The sequence below is a fragment of the Nerophis lumbriciformis genome, linkage group LG13, assembly GCF_033978685.3.
Source record: "Nerophis lumbriciformis linkage group LG13, RoL_Nlum_v2.1, whole genome shotgun sequence".
In the NCBI taxonomy this organism is placed as follows: Eukaryota; Metazoa; Chordata; class Actinopteri; order Syngnathiformes; family Syngnathidae; genus Nerophis; species Nerophis lumbriciformis.
The window spans coordinates 14394109-14409809 of record NC_084560.2 but is presented as its reverse complement, the minus strand read 5'-3'; the positions used below and the strand labels follow the sequence as shown (position 1 = coordinate 14409809).

The window sequence follows — 15701 nt, the reverse complement described above, 5'->3', positions numbered from 1 at the left end:
GGGTCTCACTTAAGGCTGGATGACTATGGCAAAAATAATAATCACAACTATTTTGATTGATATTGTAGTTACGATTAATAACATGATCATTCATTAATTTGAAAACATGAGTACCGTATTTTCCGCACTATAAGGCGCACCTAAAAACCTCAAATTTTCTCAAAAGCTGACAGTGCGCCTTATAATCCAGTGCGCCTTGAGCCACAACAGGTCTCGCAACTACGGTAAGCAGCCGCCGACTTCATTTTCCCCCGTAGAAGAAGAAGCGCGCGGTGCATGCTGAGATATATGACTGCGCGAGGCGTGCCGTTTCATTTCCATTTGTGTGTTTATGTAAAGACCCCAAAATGGCTCCTATTAAAGGGGAACATTATCACAATTTCAGAAGGGTTAAAACCATTAAAAATCAGTTCCCAGTGGCTTATTTTATTTTTCGAAGTTTTTTTCTAAATTTTACCTATCACGCAATATCCCTAAAAAAGCTTCAAAGTGCCTGATTTTAACCATCGTTATATACACCCGTCCATTTTCCTGTGATGTCACACAGTGATGCCAATGCAAACAAACATGGTGGATAGAACAGCAAGGTATAGCGACATTAGCTCGGATTCAGACTCGGATTTCAGCGGCTTAAGCGATTCAACAGATTACGCATGTATTGAAACGGATGGTTGTAGTGTGGAGGCAGGTAGCGAAAACGAAATTGAAGAAGAAACTGAAGCTATTGAGCCATATCGGTTTGAACCGTATGCAAGCGAAACCGACGAAAACGACACGACAGCCAGCGACACGGGAGAAAGCGAGGACGAATTCGGCGATCGCCTTCTAACCAACGATTGGTATGTGTTTGTTTGGCATTAAAGGAAACTAACAACTATGAACTAGGTTTACAGCATATGAAATACATTTGGCAACAACATGCACTTTGAGAGTGCAGACAGCCCATTTCAGGCACGCTAAGAACATATATTTTTCCACGATTTCAGCACTCAGGTTAACCATACCTAAATAGACACAAAATACTGCATTACACAAGACTAGGGATGTCCCGATCCGATATTTGGATCGGATCGGCCGCCGATATTTGCAAAGAAATGCGTATCGGCAAGGCATGGGAAAATGCCGATCCAGATCCAGTTTAAAAAAAAAACTCCGGTCCGTGTTTTCCAACGCACCGATTTAAATAATACATTCCACTTTTCTGCTGCTCCCTAATTTCCGTTCCGCATTTTCCAGCACACCTTCAACACATCCACAGGTCTGTGGATTCTCACGCAGTTGCTTTTAGCTGCTGGCATTACCGTATTTTCCGCACTATAAGGCGCACCTAAAAACCACAATTTTTCTCAAAAGCTGACAGTGCGCCTAATAACCCGGTGCGCTTTATTACGATTCATTTTCATAAAGTTTCGGTCTCGCAACTTCGGTAAACAGCCGCCATCTTTTTTCCCGGTAGAACAGGAAGCGCTTCTTCTTCTACGCAAGCAACCGCCAAGGAAAGCACCCGCCCCCATAGAACAGGAAGCGCTTCACCCGCCCCCATAGAACAGGAAGCGCTTCACCCGCCCCCGGAAGAAGAAGAAAAAACGCGCGGATATCACCGTACGTTTCATTTCCTGTTTACATCTGTAAAGACCACAAAATGGCTCCTACTAAACGATCCGGGTCATAAAAAGACGCAATCTCTCCATCCGCACACGGATTACTACCGTATTTCACAGCAACTGAACCGCACTGTGGAACGGGAGCACGTACGGTGAATATTCGCTCCACAGGGAATGAGAAGTCATCCTTCACTGTGGTTCTAGCTTGCCATGCTAACTTCCACTCATGGTGATATTCAAAAGGAAGACCTTGCCAAAAGAGACCTTTCCAGCCGGCGTCATCATAAAAGCTAACTCGAAGGGATGGATGGATGAAGAAAAGATGAGCGAGTGGTTAAGGGAAGTTTACGCGAAGAGGCCGGGTGGCTTTTTTCACACAGCTCCGAAGGCGAACACACCTTCACTAAGACGGGCAGACAGCCTCGGACGACATACGCCAACATCTGCCAGTGGATCGTAAATGCTTGGGCAGATATTTCGGTCACAACTGTGGTCCGAGCTTTCCGGAAGGCAGGATTCACAGAACAACAGCGACACTGACTCCCGATGACTTCTACGAGACGGAACCGGCCATTTTGGATCCCACGCTAGCGCAACTTTTCAATTCGGACACCGAAGACGAAGAATTCGAAGGATTTACGAATGAAGAATAACTTCAGAAGGTGAGCGCTATGTTTATTTTGTGTGTTGTGACATTAACGTTCGAGCAACATTACCGGTATGTTGCTATTGCTCTACACCATTTTGAATTTTACTATGTTTGTGATTGCACATTTGTACATTTTGGGACAGAGTTGTTAGAACGCTGGTTTTCAATATATTATTAAAGTTTGACTGAACTATCTGACTGTTTTTTTGACATTCACTTTAGCGCAGCGTTTTTTTGACATTCACTTTAGCGCAGCGTAGGCGCGGCTTTTAGTCCGGGGCGGCTTATTGGTGGACAAAATTATGAAATATGTAATTCATAGAAGGTGCGGCTAATAATCCGGTGCGCCTTATAGTGCGGAAAATACGGTACACGACAGGCTCTTCTCACTCTTTCCTGTGTCTCCCTCTTACAGACAGCGAGCGCACCTTCTTACACACGTGACATACTGTCACGTCACATGTCACATACGTATACGCCCTCTCCCAGCAGAGAGCGAGGTAGCAGCATGGCTAACGTTAGCTGTGATGCTAGCAAAGCCGCTAAGGTACGCGCCTGCTCAAGCGTCCTCTGCGCACGGCAAATCTATGCCACGCACAAAATCAAATAAAAAAATAAGCGCATAACAATTTTCGACACACGGACACGACAGAGAAAACAGTTTTCGTCATCATTGTTCAAATATTGTAACGTCTGTCGATACGCATATCTCCATTCGGTGCCACACGCCCACACCATCAAAATGCCGAGGCAAACATTTCCACATCAACACCGTATGAAAAATGTTTTGATTTTTTTTAGTTGTGATTTCCCTCTCTGCATGAAAGTTTAAAAGTAGCATATATTAATGCAGTATGAAGAAGAATGTTTTAATGTAGACACATAGAATCATCATACTGCTGTGATTATATGCATCAAGTGTTCATTCAAGGCTAAGGCAAAATATCGAGATATATATCGTGTATCGCAATATGGCCTTAAAATATCGCAATATTAAAAAAAGGCCATATCGCCCAGCCCTAGTTCAATGATGCCATTTCTGATTGTCATGTATAATTTTGTCTATTTTGTGTTTATCCTTGAATAAACAGGTCAGTTTCTTGTTACCAACCATTGAGTATTATTCAAACTCCCCTCATTCAGCTGGCTAGTTGTTATCAAGAGTACTAAAACCCTTTTCAACATGATTCTGACAACTAAATAACTTTAAACTTTAATACATGCTCGGATAGGCCAGTATCGGTATCGGTCAGTATCGGTATCGGATCGGAAGTGCAAAAACAATATCGGTATCGGATCGGAAGTGCAAAAACCTGGATCGGGACATCCCTAGTAAAAGGTAAAAAACAGGATTGTATTTGTTTTTATATTGCTATTTATTTTTATTAATATCGGATCGGGACATCCCTACCTTTTACACTTATTTTACCACCATAGAGTGCATGCTTTTTAAGCCAAATAACATTTTATAAAATCTTTGTTACCGTATTTTCCGCACTATAAGGCGCACCGGATTATTAGCCGCACCTTCTATGAATTACATATTTCATAATTTTGTCCACCAATAAGCCGCCCCGGACTAAAAGCCGCGCCTACGCTGCGCTAAAGTGAATGTCAAAAAAACGCTGCGCTAAAGTGAATGTCAAAAAAACAGTCAGATAGTTCAGTCAAACTTTAATAATATATTGAAAACCAGCGTTCTAACAACTCTGTCCCAAAATGTACAAATGTGCAATCACAAACATAGTAAAATTCAAAATGGTGTAGAGCAATAGCAACATACCGGTAATGTTGCTCGAACGTTAATGTCACAACACACAACACACAAAATAAACATAGCGCTCACTTTCTGAAGTTATTCTTCATTCGTACCGGTAAATCCTTCGAATTCTTCGTCTTCGGTGTCCGAATTGAAAAGTTGCGCTAGCGTGGCTTCCAAAATGGCGGGCTCCGTCTCTTCGAAATCATCGGATTCAGTGTCGCTGTTGTTGTGCAGCAGTTCTGTGAATCCTGCCTTCCGGAAAGCTCGGACCACAGTTGTGACCGAAATATCTGCCCAGGCATTTACAATCCACTGGCAGATGTTGGCGTATGTTGTCCGGCGTTGTCTGCCCGTCTTAGTGAAGGTGTGTTCGCCTTCGGTCATCCATTTTTCCCACGCAGTTCGCAGTCGTGATTTGAATGCCCTGTTGACACCAATATCCAGCGGTTGGAGTTCTTTGGTTAATCCACCCGGAATGACGGCGAGTGTTGTATTTGTGTGCTTCACTTGTTTTTTGACACCATCTGTGATGTGGGCGCGCATAGAGTCATATATCAACATGGACGGAGCAGCGTGAAAAAAGCCACCCGGCCGCTTCGCGTAAACTTCCCTTAACCACTCGCTCATCTTTTCTTCATCCATCCATCCCTTCGAGTTAGCTTTTATGATGACGCCGGCTGGAAAGGTCTCTTTTGGCAAGGTCTTCCTTTTGAATATCACCATGAGTGGAAGTTAGCATGGCAAGCTAGAACCACAGTGAAGGATGACTTCTCATTCCCTGTGGAGCGAATATTCACCGTACGTGCTCGCGTTCCACAGTGCGGTTCAGTTGCTGTGAAATACGGTAGTAATCCGTGTGCGGATGGAGAGATTGCGTCTTTTTATGACCCGGATCGTTTAGTAGGAGCCATTTTGTGGTCTTTACAGATGTAAACAGGAAATGAAACGTACGGTGATATCCGCGCGTTTTTTCTTCTTCTTCCGGGGGCGGGTGAAGCGCTTCCTGTTCTATGGGGGCGGGTGAAGCGCTTCCTGTTCTATGGGGGCGGGTGCTTTCCTTGGCGGTTGCTTGCGTAGAAGAAGAAGCGCTTCCTGTTCTACCGGGAAAAAAGATGGCGGCTGTTTACCGAAGTTGCGAGACCGAAACTTTATGAAAATGAATCGTAATAAAGCGCACCGGGTTATTAGGCGCACTGTCAGCTTTTGAGAAAAATTGTGGTTTTTAGGTGCGCCTTATAGTGCGGAAAATACGGTAATTAAATGCAAAAATCGACATTTATTGGTGCAAAACATTTTGGCCAGTATTTTAAGTCAAAGCATAATACCGGTAATTGTGCAAATGTATCAATAAGTGCTTTACATACCGTATTTTCCGCACTATAAGCCGCACCTAAAAACCACAAATTTTCTCAAAAGCTGACAGTGCGGCTTATAACCCGGTGCGCCTTATATATGGATTAATATTAATATTAATTTTCATAAAGTTTAGGTCTCGCAACTACGGTAAACAGCCGCCATCTTTTTTCCCCGTAGAAGAGGAAGCGCTTCTTCTACGGTAAGCAACCGCCAAGGTAAGCACCCGCCCCCATAGAAGAGGAAACGCTTCTTCTTCTACTGTAAGCAACCACCAAGGTAAGCACCCGCCCCCGTAGAAGAAGAAGCGCGCGGATATTACGTTTCATTTCATTTGTGTGTTTACATCTGTAAAGACCACAAAATGGCTCCTATTAAGAGACACGCGTACAACGCAGAATTCAAACTCAAGGCAATAAGTCACGCAGTAGAACACGGAAATAGAGCAGCAGCGAGAGAATTGAACATAAATGAATCAATGGTGCGTAGGTAGAGGAAGCAACAAGATGACCTGCGCCACTAAGACGTGGAGACAGCGCCGGACGACATACGCCAACATTTGCCAGTGGATTGTAAATGCCTGGGCGGATATATCGGTCTCAACTGTGGTCCGAGCTTTACGGAAGGCAGGATTCACGGAACTGCTGGACAACAACAGCAACATTGACTCTGATGACTTCGACGAGACGGAGCCGGCCATTTTGGATGCCGTTTTCGCCCAACTTTTTAATTCAGACACTGAAGAAGAATTTGAGGGATTTATGGATGAGGAATAACTTCAGAAAGTGGGCTTTAAATGTTTATTTTGTGTGTTGTGTGACATTAACGTTCGAGCAACTTTGAGTTATTGATGTTGCTATTGCTCTGCACTAATTTGAGTGTTACTATTTTTGTGATTGCACATTTGCACATTACATTTTGGGGGTGAACAGAGTTGTTAGAACGCTGGTTTGTAATATATTATTAAAGTTTGACTGACCCTATCTGACTGTTTTTTTGACATTCCCTTTAGCGCAGCGTAGGCGCGGCTTATAACCCGGGGCGGCTTATAGGTGAACAAAATTTTGAAATATGCCATTCATTGAAGGTGCGGCTAATAACCCGGGGCGGCTTACAGTGCGGAAAATACGGTACATTATGCTTGTGTAAGGTACTTTTTTAAACCTTTATTTTGTTGGCGCAGTAAGACCGGAGGTGGCGCACCACGCTATTATTGTGAAGGGAGGAAGTGTGCTGTGCTGTTGTTCTTAGCTTTACTCTGGAGACAATTTGAGACTGTAAAAAAATAAATAAAGAGTGCCTCTCTAATTATGACTGCTGGTCTGTTTGTACATTGATGTTACATCTATGATGTTATTCACAACAACACAAGCAGATGCGATGTGTTGCTATCGATTGTTCTAGCTAGCTTTAGCTTTATAGTTTCAAGGGGCCGTCTCGACACTGTTTAGTTGAGGAAAGGGTGGTGGAACGTGTCAGGGATAAATGAGCGGTCCGGACACATAATTTTCTCAAACAAATGTTCCTTGCCCTGACAACATTTAACTGACATTTATGTCAATTTCCCTGATATTCTGCGTTTGACCGTGGATTTCGTTTTAATTGGCCAAATTATGTGACTTCGCCCACGGTTGAGTGAAAGCAGAAATCATATGCTTTACTTCTTTTTGTTGAGTTTAGTGATTATTGATTACCGTATTTTTCAGACTATAAGTCGCAGTTTTTTTCATAGTTTGGCCGGGGGTGCGACTTATACTCAGGAGCGACTTATGTGTGAAATTATTAACACATTACCGTAAAATATCAAATAATAATATTTAGCTCATTCACGTAAGAGACTAGACGTATAAGATTTCATGGGATTTAGCGATTAGGAGTGACAGATTGTTTGGTAAACTATAGCATGTTCTATATGTTATAGTTATTTGAATGACTCTTACCATAATATGTTACGTTAACATACCAGGCACGTTCTCAGTTGGTTATTTATGCGTCATATAACGCAGTTGTCCCCAACCACCGGTCCAAATGTATTTGGAGCAGGCCACCATGAATAAATAAATGTAGTGTGAAACACTGCTCATAAGCCCAGGTCTATTTTTGAGGACCAACCTGTCTCTGGGTCGTTCTTTATTACGCTGTTCCTTCTCCAGGTTCTCTTTTTCCGGCTCGACAATCGATGGACTTCTCCTCATAAGGAATCGATTCTCAGGGACTGGAGGTATTTCTTCAGGACGCACTGTAGATGTGACCACCTCTTCCTGTTCTTTCTCTTCAATAGTTTCAGGTTCTGGCCTGCAAAAACAATGATACTTTAGAAAAAAAACAAATTATTAATTGAAAGTTCATGTTGTAAGAATAAGTCAAATACTTTTTCTCCTTTTTCTTCTGCTTCTTCTTTAGCTTTTTGGCTCTCTTTTTCTGCTTCTTAGACACTTTGTCAGATTCATCAGTGTCGGAAGAGGATTCTGAGGAGGTGCCAGAGTCACTGGAACTGGAACCCGACAGGGCCTTCTCTTTCTTTTTGCTGTGTTTCTTGGCTAAAAAATGTAACATTTTATTAAAAACTGATAGCAGCAGTAATAGAACAAAAACAAACTGGAGATTACTTTACAAAATGCTAAAATTAATTCAAACCTTTTGATTTGGGGACAAGTTCCCCACAGTTCATAACTTTAACTTCTGCATAAGGTCTGCTATTAGGATCGGCTTTCTGGCTCTCCATAGTTTGTACAACCTCTTGACCGGAAATCACATGGCCAAAAACCACATGAACCCTGAAAAAAACAAATTATAGTTGAAATACAGCACGTGTGTAAAGTATGCAATGTGCAGACTATTGCAGTTGAGCACAGCTTACCCATCCAAATGTGGAGTTGGTTTTGTTGTTCTGAGATAAGGGAGTCATAAAGAACATAAATATGCATTACCTTTAGAAGAAATTATTTACACATCAATTCAGTAAGAGACGAAACCAGTGTATACTTACATGAAAAATTGTGACCCATTTGTATCCTTTCCCCTGTTTGCCATAGACAGCATATACTCCTTGTTGTGTTTCACAGCAAAGCTTTCATCTGGGAGGTGAAAAGGAGAATATTGTGTTGCCATCTTGGAAACAATTTTGGTTTGTTAAAACAGCCAAAAGTATCTTTACCTTCAAAAAATCCCCCGTAGATGGATTCACCTCCTCTTCCATTGCCTAAAATTGCAGAATATAAATGCGGACATTTCTGATCATCCCAATCATTTCCTCTCATTTGTATTTCTACCTTATAACAACAAAAGTAACACATATAATCACCTTCACTGAAGTCCCCTCCTTGGATCATGAAGTCTTTCACAATGCGATGGAACAGACATCCTTTGTAGTGGAGAGGTTTCTGTGTTCCCTTACCAATGCCTTTCTCACCTGTACATGCGAGGACAGTTTTCATGCATGTTCGGTGGGAATGAAACATTATTTTTACAAAAAAGTAATCATAATTAACCTGTGCAAAGGCATCGGAAGTTTTCACACGTTTTGGGACAGACATCTGAAAACAGCTCAATGACAATGCGGCCGACTGCAAGGCAAAAATAATGACTTTATAATAATGAAACACATGTGGCTACAAACATATAGATACTGTTATACTTACCAAGTACATTTCCAATTCCGATGTCAAGAAAGCACCGAGAACGTTGGATCTTGACCCCCATGGTGACAAAAACGGCTAGACCACCTGCTGGAGCAAACTCACTCAGTCACACAGGTAGAAATGTTCCAATACAGCCAACCTAAGCCAGTGTTTTTCAACCTTTTTTGAGCCAAGGCGCATTTTTTTCATTGAAAAAATCCGGAGGCACACCACCAGCAGAAATCATTTTTAAAAATGAAACTCAGTAGACAATAATAAGTCATCGCAAATGTTGGATATTAATTTAAACCATAACCAAACATGCATCACTATAACTCTTGTCTCAAAGTAGGTGTACTGTCACCACCTGTCACATCACACCCTGACTTATTTTGAGTTTTTTGCCGTTTTCCCGTGCGTAGTGTTTTAGGTCTTGTCTTGCGCTCATATTTCCTGTTTTGTCTGTATTTTCCTGTTGCAGTTTCATGTCTTCCTTTGAGCGATATTCCCCGCATCTACTTTGTTTTAGCAATCAAGGCTATTTCAGTTGCTTCTAGCCTTCTTTGTGTGGACATTGTTGATTGTCATGTGATGTTCGGATGTACATTGTGGACGCCGTCTCTGCTCCACAGTAAGTCTTTGCAGTTGTCCAGCATTCTGTTTTTGTTTACTTTGTAGCCAGTTCAGTTTTAGTTTCGTTCTGCATAGCCATCCTTAATCTTTTAATGCCTTTTCTTAAGGGCACTCACCTTTTGTTTATTTTTGGATTAAGCATTTGACACCTTTTTACCTGCACGCTGCCTCCCGCTGTCGTCTGCATATTATGATCACGACAAACCATCGTCGTGAGACGACGTGTTCCCTACATCTACAAAGCAATTAGCTACCTGATGCCACCTACTGATATGGAAGAGTATTACACGGTTACTCTGCCGAGATCTAGACAGCATCGACACTCAACAACAACACATTATTTGCGGATTATAATTTTATAATTATATTTTTAACCCAAATAGGTGAAATTAGATAATGTCCCACGGCACACCAGACTGTATCGCGGCACAGTGGTTGAAAAACCCTGACCTAAGCAATGAAGCGAACACGACAGTAGACATTGCTATACACAGTGTTGGGACTAACGTGTTACAAAGTAACTACTACTTACTACTATTACTGTAACGCCGTTACTTTCGGCGGAAAATAGCAATCTAACGCGTTATTTTTGATATTCAGTAACTCAGTTACCGTTACTACATGATGCTTTACAGCGTTATTTTACGTTATTTTTTATGTGGTATCGGCTAGAAACTGAGAAGATCTGAGTGTTTTATTGCAGCGCTGCGGAAGAGGCGACAAGAAAGAGGCGCGCCGTCTGTGTGTGGGTGTGTGTGGGAGGGGGCGTGACTGTGTTTATTAACAAGACGTCATGGCGAAGCCCGAAGCTGAGTTTCTTAAAATTTAGATATTTTCAATACTTTTCTTTTGTCGACAACTAAGAAAAGAACATTTTAGTTGAATGTAAGTTGTGTCTTGGATCAAAGATCCTATCCTAGCAATTCAAATCTGCTGAAACCGCTACAAAAACATGCTTCGACGAAGCTAGTAAAGAGACACACACTTCACCTCCACCAGCGGCTGGATTTTAACGAGGCACTGCAAACTGAAGGTACACACACACTGTCAATTCTCTTATATACTCTTTCATTCTAGACTTCTAGAGTGTTTGATAATCACATCACTCTAAATGTTAAGACTATTAAGTTCACAAACATAAAGAGGGATGCTAGTGGGCCAAGCCAATCTTTCCTTTTCTCTAAACTAAAAGTGGGGAAATGTGTAGTGTTCTGGGCTTCAGACATGATTTTATTTCAGAATTCCTTGAGATAAAAAAAAGGCCTGGTTAGGCTTTGTGTATGTAGTGTGTGCCTTCCTTGGTTTACAGCTGGGGTCCTCAAATTACGGCCCGCGGGCCGGATACGGCCCCCAGCGTCCAAAATTCGGCCCGCGGGAAGTCCCAAGTTAAAAAAATATATATATATTTTTTTTTGGTATTATTTTCCATCTTCTTCCGCTTATTCGAGTTCTATTATTATTATTTTTTAATTTGTCCTTACTAGTCCATTTTCTACCATCTCCTAGCCACTCAGGCAAATCATATTGTCTAAAAATGCATTTTACCATCGATAACGTGACATGCAGCAAGTGCGCTCTTTAAGTCAATTAGTGCGCGAGGAATATACGTGTATTAATACACATTGGCGTTGTTAGGCCTATTTTAGGGGGGCTCTAGCCCCCCTAAAATATTCTTAAGCCCCCCTAAATAATTTGGTGTTATATATAAATAAATGATAAATGGGTTGTACTTGTATAGCGCTTTTCTACCTTCAAGGTACTCAAAGCGCTTTGACACTACTTCCACATTTACCCATTCACACACACATTCACACACTGATGGAGAGAGCTGCCATGCAAGGCGCTAACCAGCACCCATCAGGAGCAAGGGTGAAGTGTCTTGCTCAGGACACAACGGACATGACGAGGTTGGTACTAGGTGGGGATTGAACCAGGGACCCTCAGGTTGCGCACGGCCACTCTCCCACTGCGCCACGCCGTCCCATATATATATATATATTTTTTCTTTTCTTTTTTTTAACAAATACATGCAGACATATTCATTATAAAGTGGCCCGAGTATGAGTTTAAATAAATAATCATATAACCTGTCATTATTCACTCAGTTTCCCCTCACTTCATAGCGTAAGGTAGAGAGCCACCTTAGCGCGTCGGTATCCAATCCATTCCACTTGTTCATACAGAAAATGCCCACATCACTCAAAATCCAGTCCACATTTTCTCTGCGACCTTGCTTGCTTTGAAGCACGCAGCGCTGCAGAACAAACACGTGAACGGATGCAAAGTGGACATAATAAACTTTTTCAAGAAAGTAAGTATTCATCACTGCTTGCAGAGGTGTGGACTCGAGTCACATGACTTGGACTGGAGTCAGACTTGAGTTATGAATTTGATGACTTTAGACTCGACTTGATAAAATGTAAAAATACTTGCAACTCGACTTAGACTTTAACATCAATGACTTGTGACTTCACTTGGACTTGAGCCTTTTGACTTGACAAGACTTGCTACTTTCCCCAAAACCCAACGATTAAAACGTTCAGGAGCACTCCGTATCTTCCATTGTGTATGCATGTGTGTGAGATCGTGTGCGCTACCTGTCAGTACAACAGCCAATCAAATTACATCCACGTTATTTTCGTCCCACAGCATTCATCCAATCAAATTGCAGGAAACCCAATGAAGAAGAGCTCTCAAACAACGCGCCAGTGAGGAAACATGATGCTAAAAATAGTTTTGTTCGGTATTAAAACTACAACTTGGTCAACAAAAAACGAATTGCAGTATGCAAAACATGCGGTTCAAAGATTACAGACGGAGACGCAACAGCTTCCAACTTCGTTCGACATTTGAAGTTGTACAAAGAAGGGTACGTTTTGAATGTAAGCTAAAGTTTATTGGCTGAGTAACGTAACTTTTATTTGCTGTGTAGTTAAATCAGCGAGGCTGTAAACTCACTGCTAACGTTATAACCATAGACATGTTATAAGTAGACGCAGCATCGACCACTACTGCCTACTGGAGCTGATGAGACGAGAAGAGACGCGCGGCCGCCATCTTGGAGTGGTGATCCACTCCACTCAGTGCAATTCATTTGGCAGGAGCAATGAACTGTCAGCGCATTTTACCTCACTGAATACCACTGATTTTCACGCGCTTTTTTGTCATACGTGTAACTATGATAAAGGACACGTTTTATTATTCATAATTTGCTTAACAGTAATAGAATATTCTTATATGCTATAAGTGACCAGACGTCCAAGATCAAAACTAGGAATATAATCCCAGAGAAGGTGGAAAAAACGGTCAGTTATTTTTAAGTTGAAGAAACAATATGATTAGGTTATATATACAGGTGTACATCCTACATAAACAATGTATGAATATATTAGATATCTATATATCTTACAGACCAATAGACTTTATCTCTGTTGCTGCAACAGCAGAGAGTTTATTCTGTCTTGACACTTTGTATTGATATTTTGTATTACATTTTTCCCTTAAATGATCAAGTTTACAGTGATTGTTTTATATGTATTTTTCATGTATGTTGCTTTGGATAAAAGTGTCTGCCAAATACTTAAACATATATAAACACCTGAAAGTCTTTTTATCAGCTAAAACCACCAATCTGCTTCACTGGATTCAGAATAAAACCAAGTCTGTCTTACCCAACAATGCTAGTATTTGAATATTGTTACTTGAAGACTTATTCCTGGTTACAATGATACTGTTAAGAGAGTATTGTGTTATATTTTGCCTAAAATTAGAATGCATCATAATCAGTAGTGGCTGGTGAATTTTGTTTTAGGTGGGGCTGAAAGTTTGTAAACCAAATACTTGTAGGGGCGTCATCTTCCCCCAGAAGATTTGTTTGTGATTTTCACATACAAATGTGAACATTTTCAAAAACCAAGACATTTAATATAAAATGTAAAATGAATAAATACATAAAAAGAAAAAGAAAAAAAATGGTTAAAAGCTATCGTCCCGTGCATTTATTTTACCGTCCCCGGGACGACGCGACTACATTAATATCAAGCCCTGGAAGTTATATTTTATTGTTTGCATTATTTGTTTCAGCATTGCACTTTGAAGATGGTCCCTCAGCTCTTTGACAGCTTTGGCTCTTTTTCAGATCAGCAGACGGACTAAGTCTTTCTTATTTACAGTATACATAAACGTTTCTCATTTCTATTCAGACTTCCATATATATTTAATTTCCTTAACCGACTGAAATAATAATAACAACAATGAATCATTTCTAAGTCTTTGTTAGCCGTTTGTGAAGTTTTGTACTCGTGCGCTATGTTCGCTCACATCCTGTTCATCTCCTGGGGGCAAAGCCCCCCCTGTCCTTAAAAGCTAGTGACGCCCCTGTTAATACATACATACATACATATATATATATATATATACACACACACACACATATAGACACACATTTTCTTATGCCTTCTGATCTCTCTCTCTCTCTCTATGTCCACTACTTGCTGTACATATCCTACCAAGTCAGACCTACACTGTTTCAATATCCATTTCTCTGTTCTCAATTGTTGATGACTGATGATGATAACAACCAAATCTACCCCCCCCCCCCCCCCCCCACACCCCGAATTGTAAATGATGTAAATAATTCAATGTATACACCCTGATAATTATCTTGTGTGATGACTGTATTATGATGATAGTATATATCTGTATCATCAATCAATTTAAGTGGAACCCGACTTAAACAAGTTGAAAAACTTATTCGGGTGTTACCATTTAGTGGTCAATTGTACGGAATATGTACTTCACTGTGCAACCTACTAATAAAAGTCTCAATCAATCAATCAATCATATACACATATATATATATATATATATACACAATATATATATATACATGGACATATACATATATACACACACACACACACATTTACATATAATATATATATATATATATATATATATATATAGCGCGGCCCCCAGCCAAATTGTTTTACCCCAATGCGGCCCCGGAGTCAAAAAGTTTGGGGACCCCTGGTTTACAGCTATGTTGTTATTATGCTGTTTGTTACTTATGTATGTTATGTTGCAGCCATTTAAAATAGTTTTGTCAATTTGTTCTGGCCTGAAACAAAATTGGCCCTTTGAAACATATATTAGTCTTTGAGTGTTGTATGTAGACCATGTTGCTTAGCAGAGTTCAGTGATGCAAATGCATGTCAAGTTGATCAACAGATTGTATTATTCTCCAGTGCAATAACAGTACTGAAATGAAGGCTAAAAGGGCATTAAATGGGGCCTTAAAAAAATAAAAACATATATATAAGTAATTAAATAGTTACTTTTCACAGTAACGCATTACTTTTTTGGATTAAGTAACTGAGTTAGTAACTGAGTTACTTTTGAAATAAAGTTACTAGTAACTGTAACTAGTTACTGGTTTTCAGTAACTAACCCAACACTGGCTATAAATACCATTACATTGATTGACAAGGCGTTTAAAAAGTGTGAACAATACGTTTTAGAGATCTGTGTTTGAAGGCATAGTTTATTCATCGTCCAATTCAAAGCTGTGCTTAACGTTAAGTTCCCGTGCCCACTTTTTTGCCAACTGACAAGCTAACGTTAGCCTAGCAAGCATGTATGGTCAAACGGCGCTTATAAATAAGTACAAGGACGTCTAAAATGATGTGTGTTTAAAAAAAACCATACAAGTCAACAGAGTCATTAATAACGAATTTTAAGCGACATAATTCACACTGGTCATCGTTATTATCAGTTTGTACTCATCGGGCCTTCGTTTTAGCATTAGCCTACTTAGCCAGACAACACGGCACGATTCCCGGCCACTCTCACATCACCGCAACATGTACACCTCCACGCTTTGACTCTGTAATACACAGAGTCAAAGCGTGTAACGTCGTATCACCTCGAAAAGCAAGAGAATCACTCCATGTAGGAACTGTTTCTTTCAGAAGACACGGCTATCATTCAACGTCCACACTTCTCTTGTATTATGAAGATGGCGCGGTCCCGCCGCGGTGACGTCAGTGCAGTTTGGGCATCGTGCTCCAGTTGTTCGGTAT

At 40.7% G+C, this 15701-nt stretch overlaps 1 protein-coding gene across 2 annotated transcripts in view; it reads right to left on the bottom strand.

The window, feature by feature from the left end:
• Positions 1-15701, bottom strand: part of ppig (peptidylprolyl isomerase G (cyclophilin G)) — a 25430-nt gene extending 9729 nt beyond the window's left edge. Inside the window, exons 1-10 of one of the 2 annotated variants that reach the window (XM_061971657.2) lie at positions 15545-15701; positions 9010-9093; positions 8860-8934; positions 8673-8780; positions 8526-8570; positions 8358-8445; positions 8229-8258; positions 8006-8145; positions 7740-7908; positions 7481-7663 (exon numbers count right to left, since the gene is read on the bottom strand). In XM_061971657.2, coding sequence (XP_061827641.1) covers positions 7481-7663; positions 7740-7908; positions 8006-8145; positions 8229-8258; positions 8358-8445; positions 8526-8570; positions 8673-8780; positions 8860-8934; positions 9010-9070 — 899 coding nt within the window. In that variant the 5' untranslated portion in view covers positions 9071-9093; positions 15545-15701. Of the gene's footprint in view, positions 1-7480; positions 7664-7739; positions 7909-8005; positions 8146-8228; positions 8259-8357; positions 8446-8525; positions 8571-8672; positions 8781-8859; positions 8935-9009; positions 9097-15544 lie in introns of both variants that reach the window. The other variant, XM_061971656.1, reaches the window with a different exon arrangement.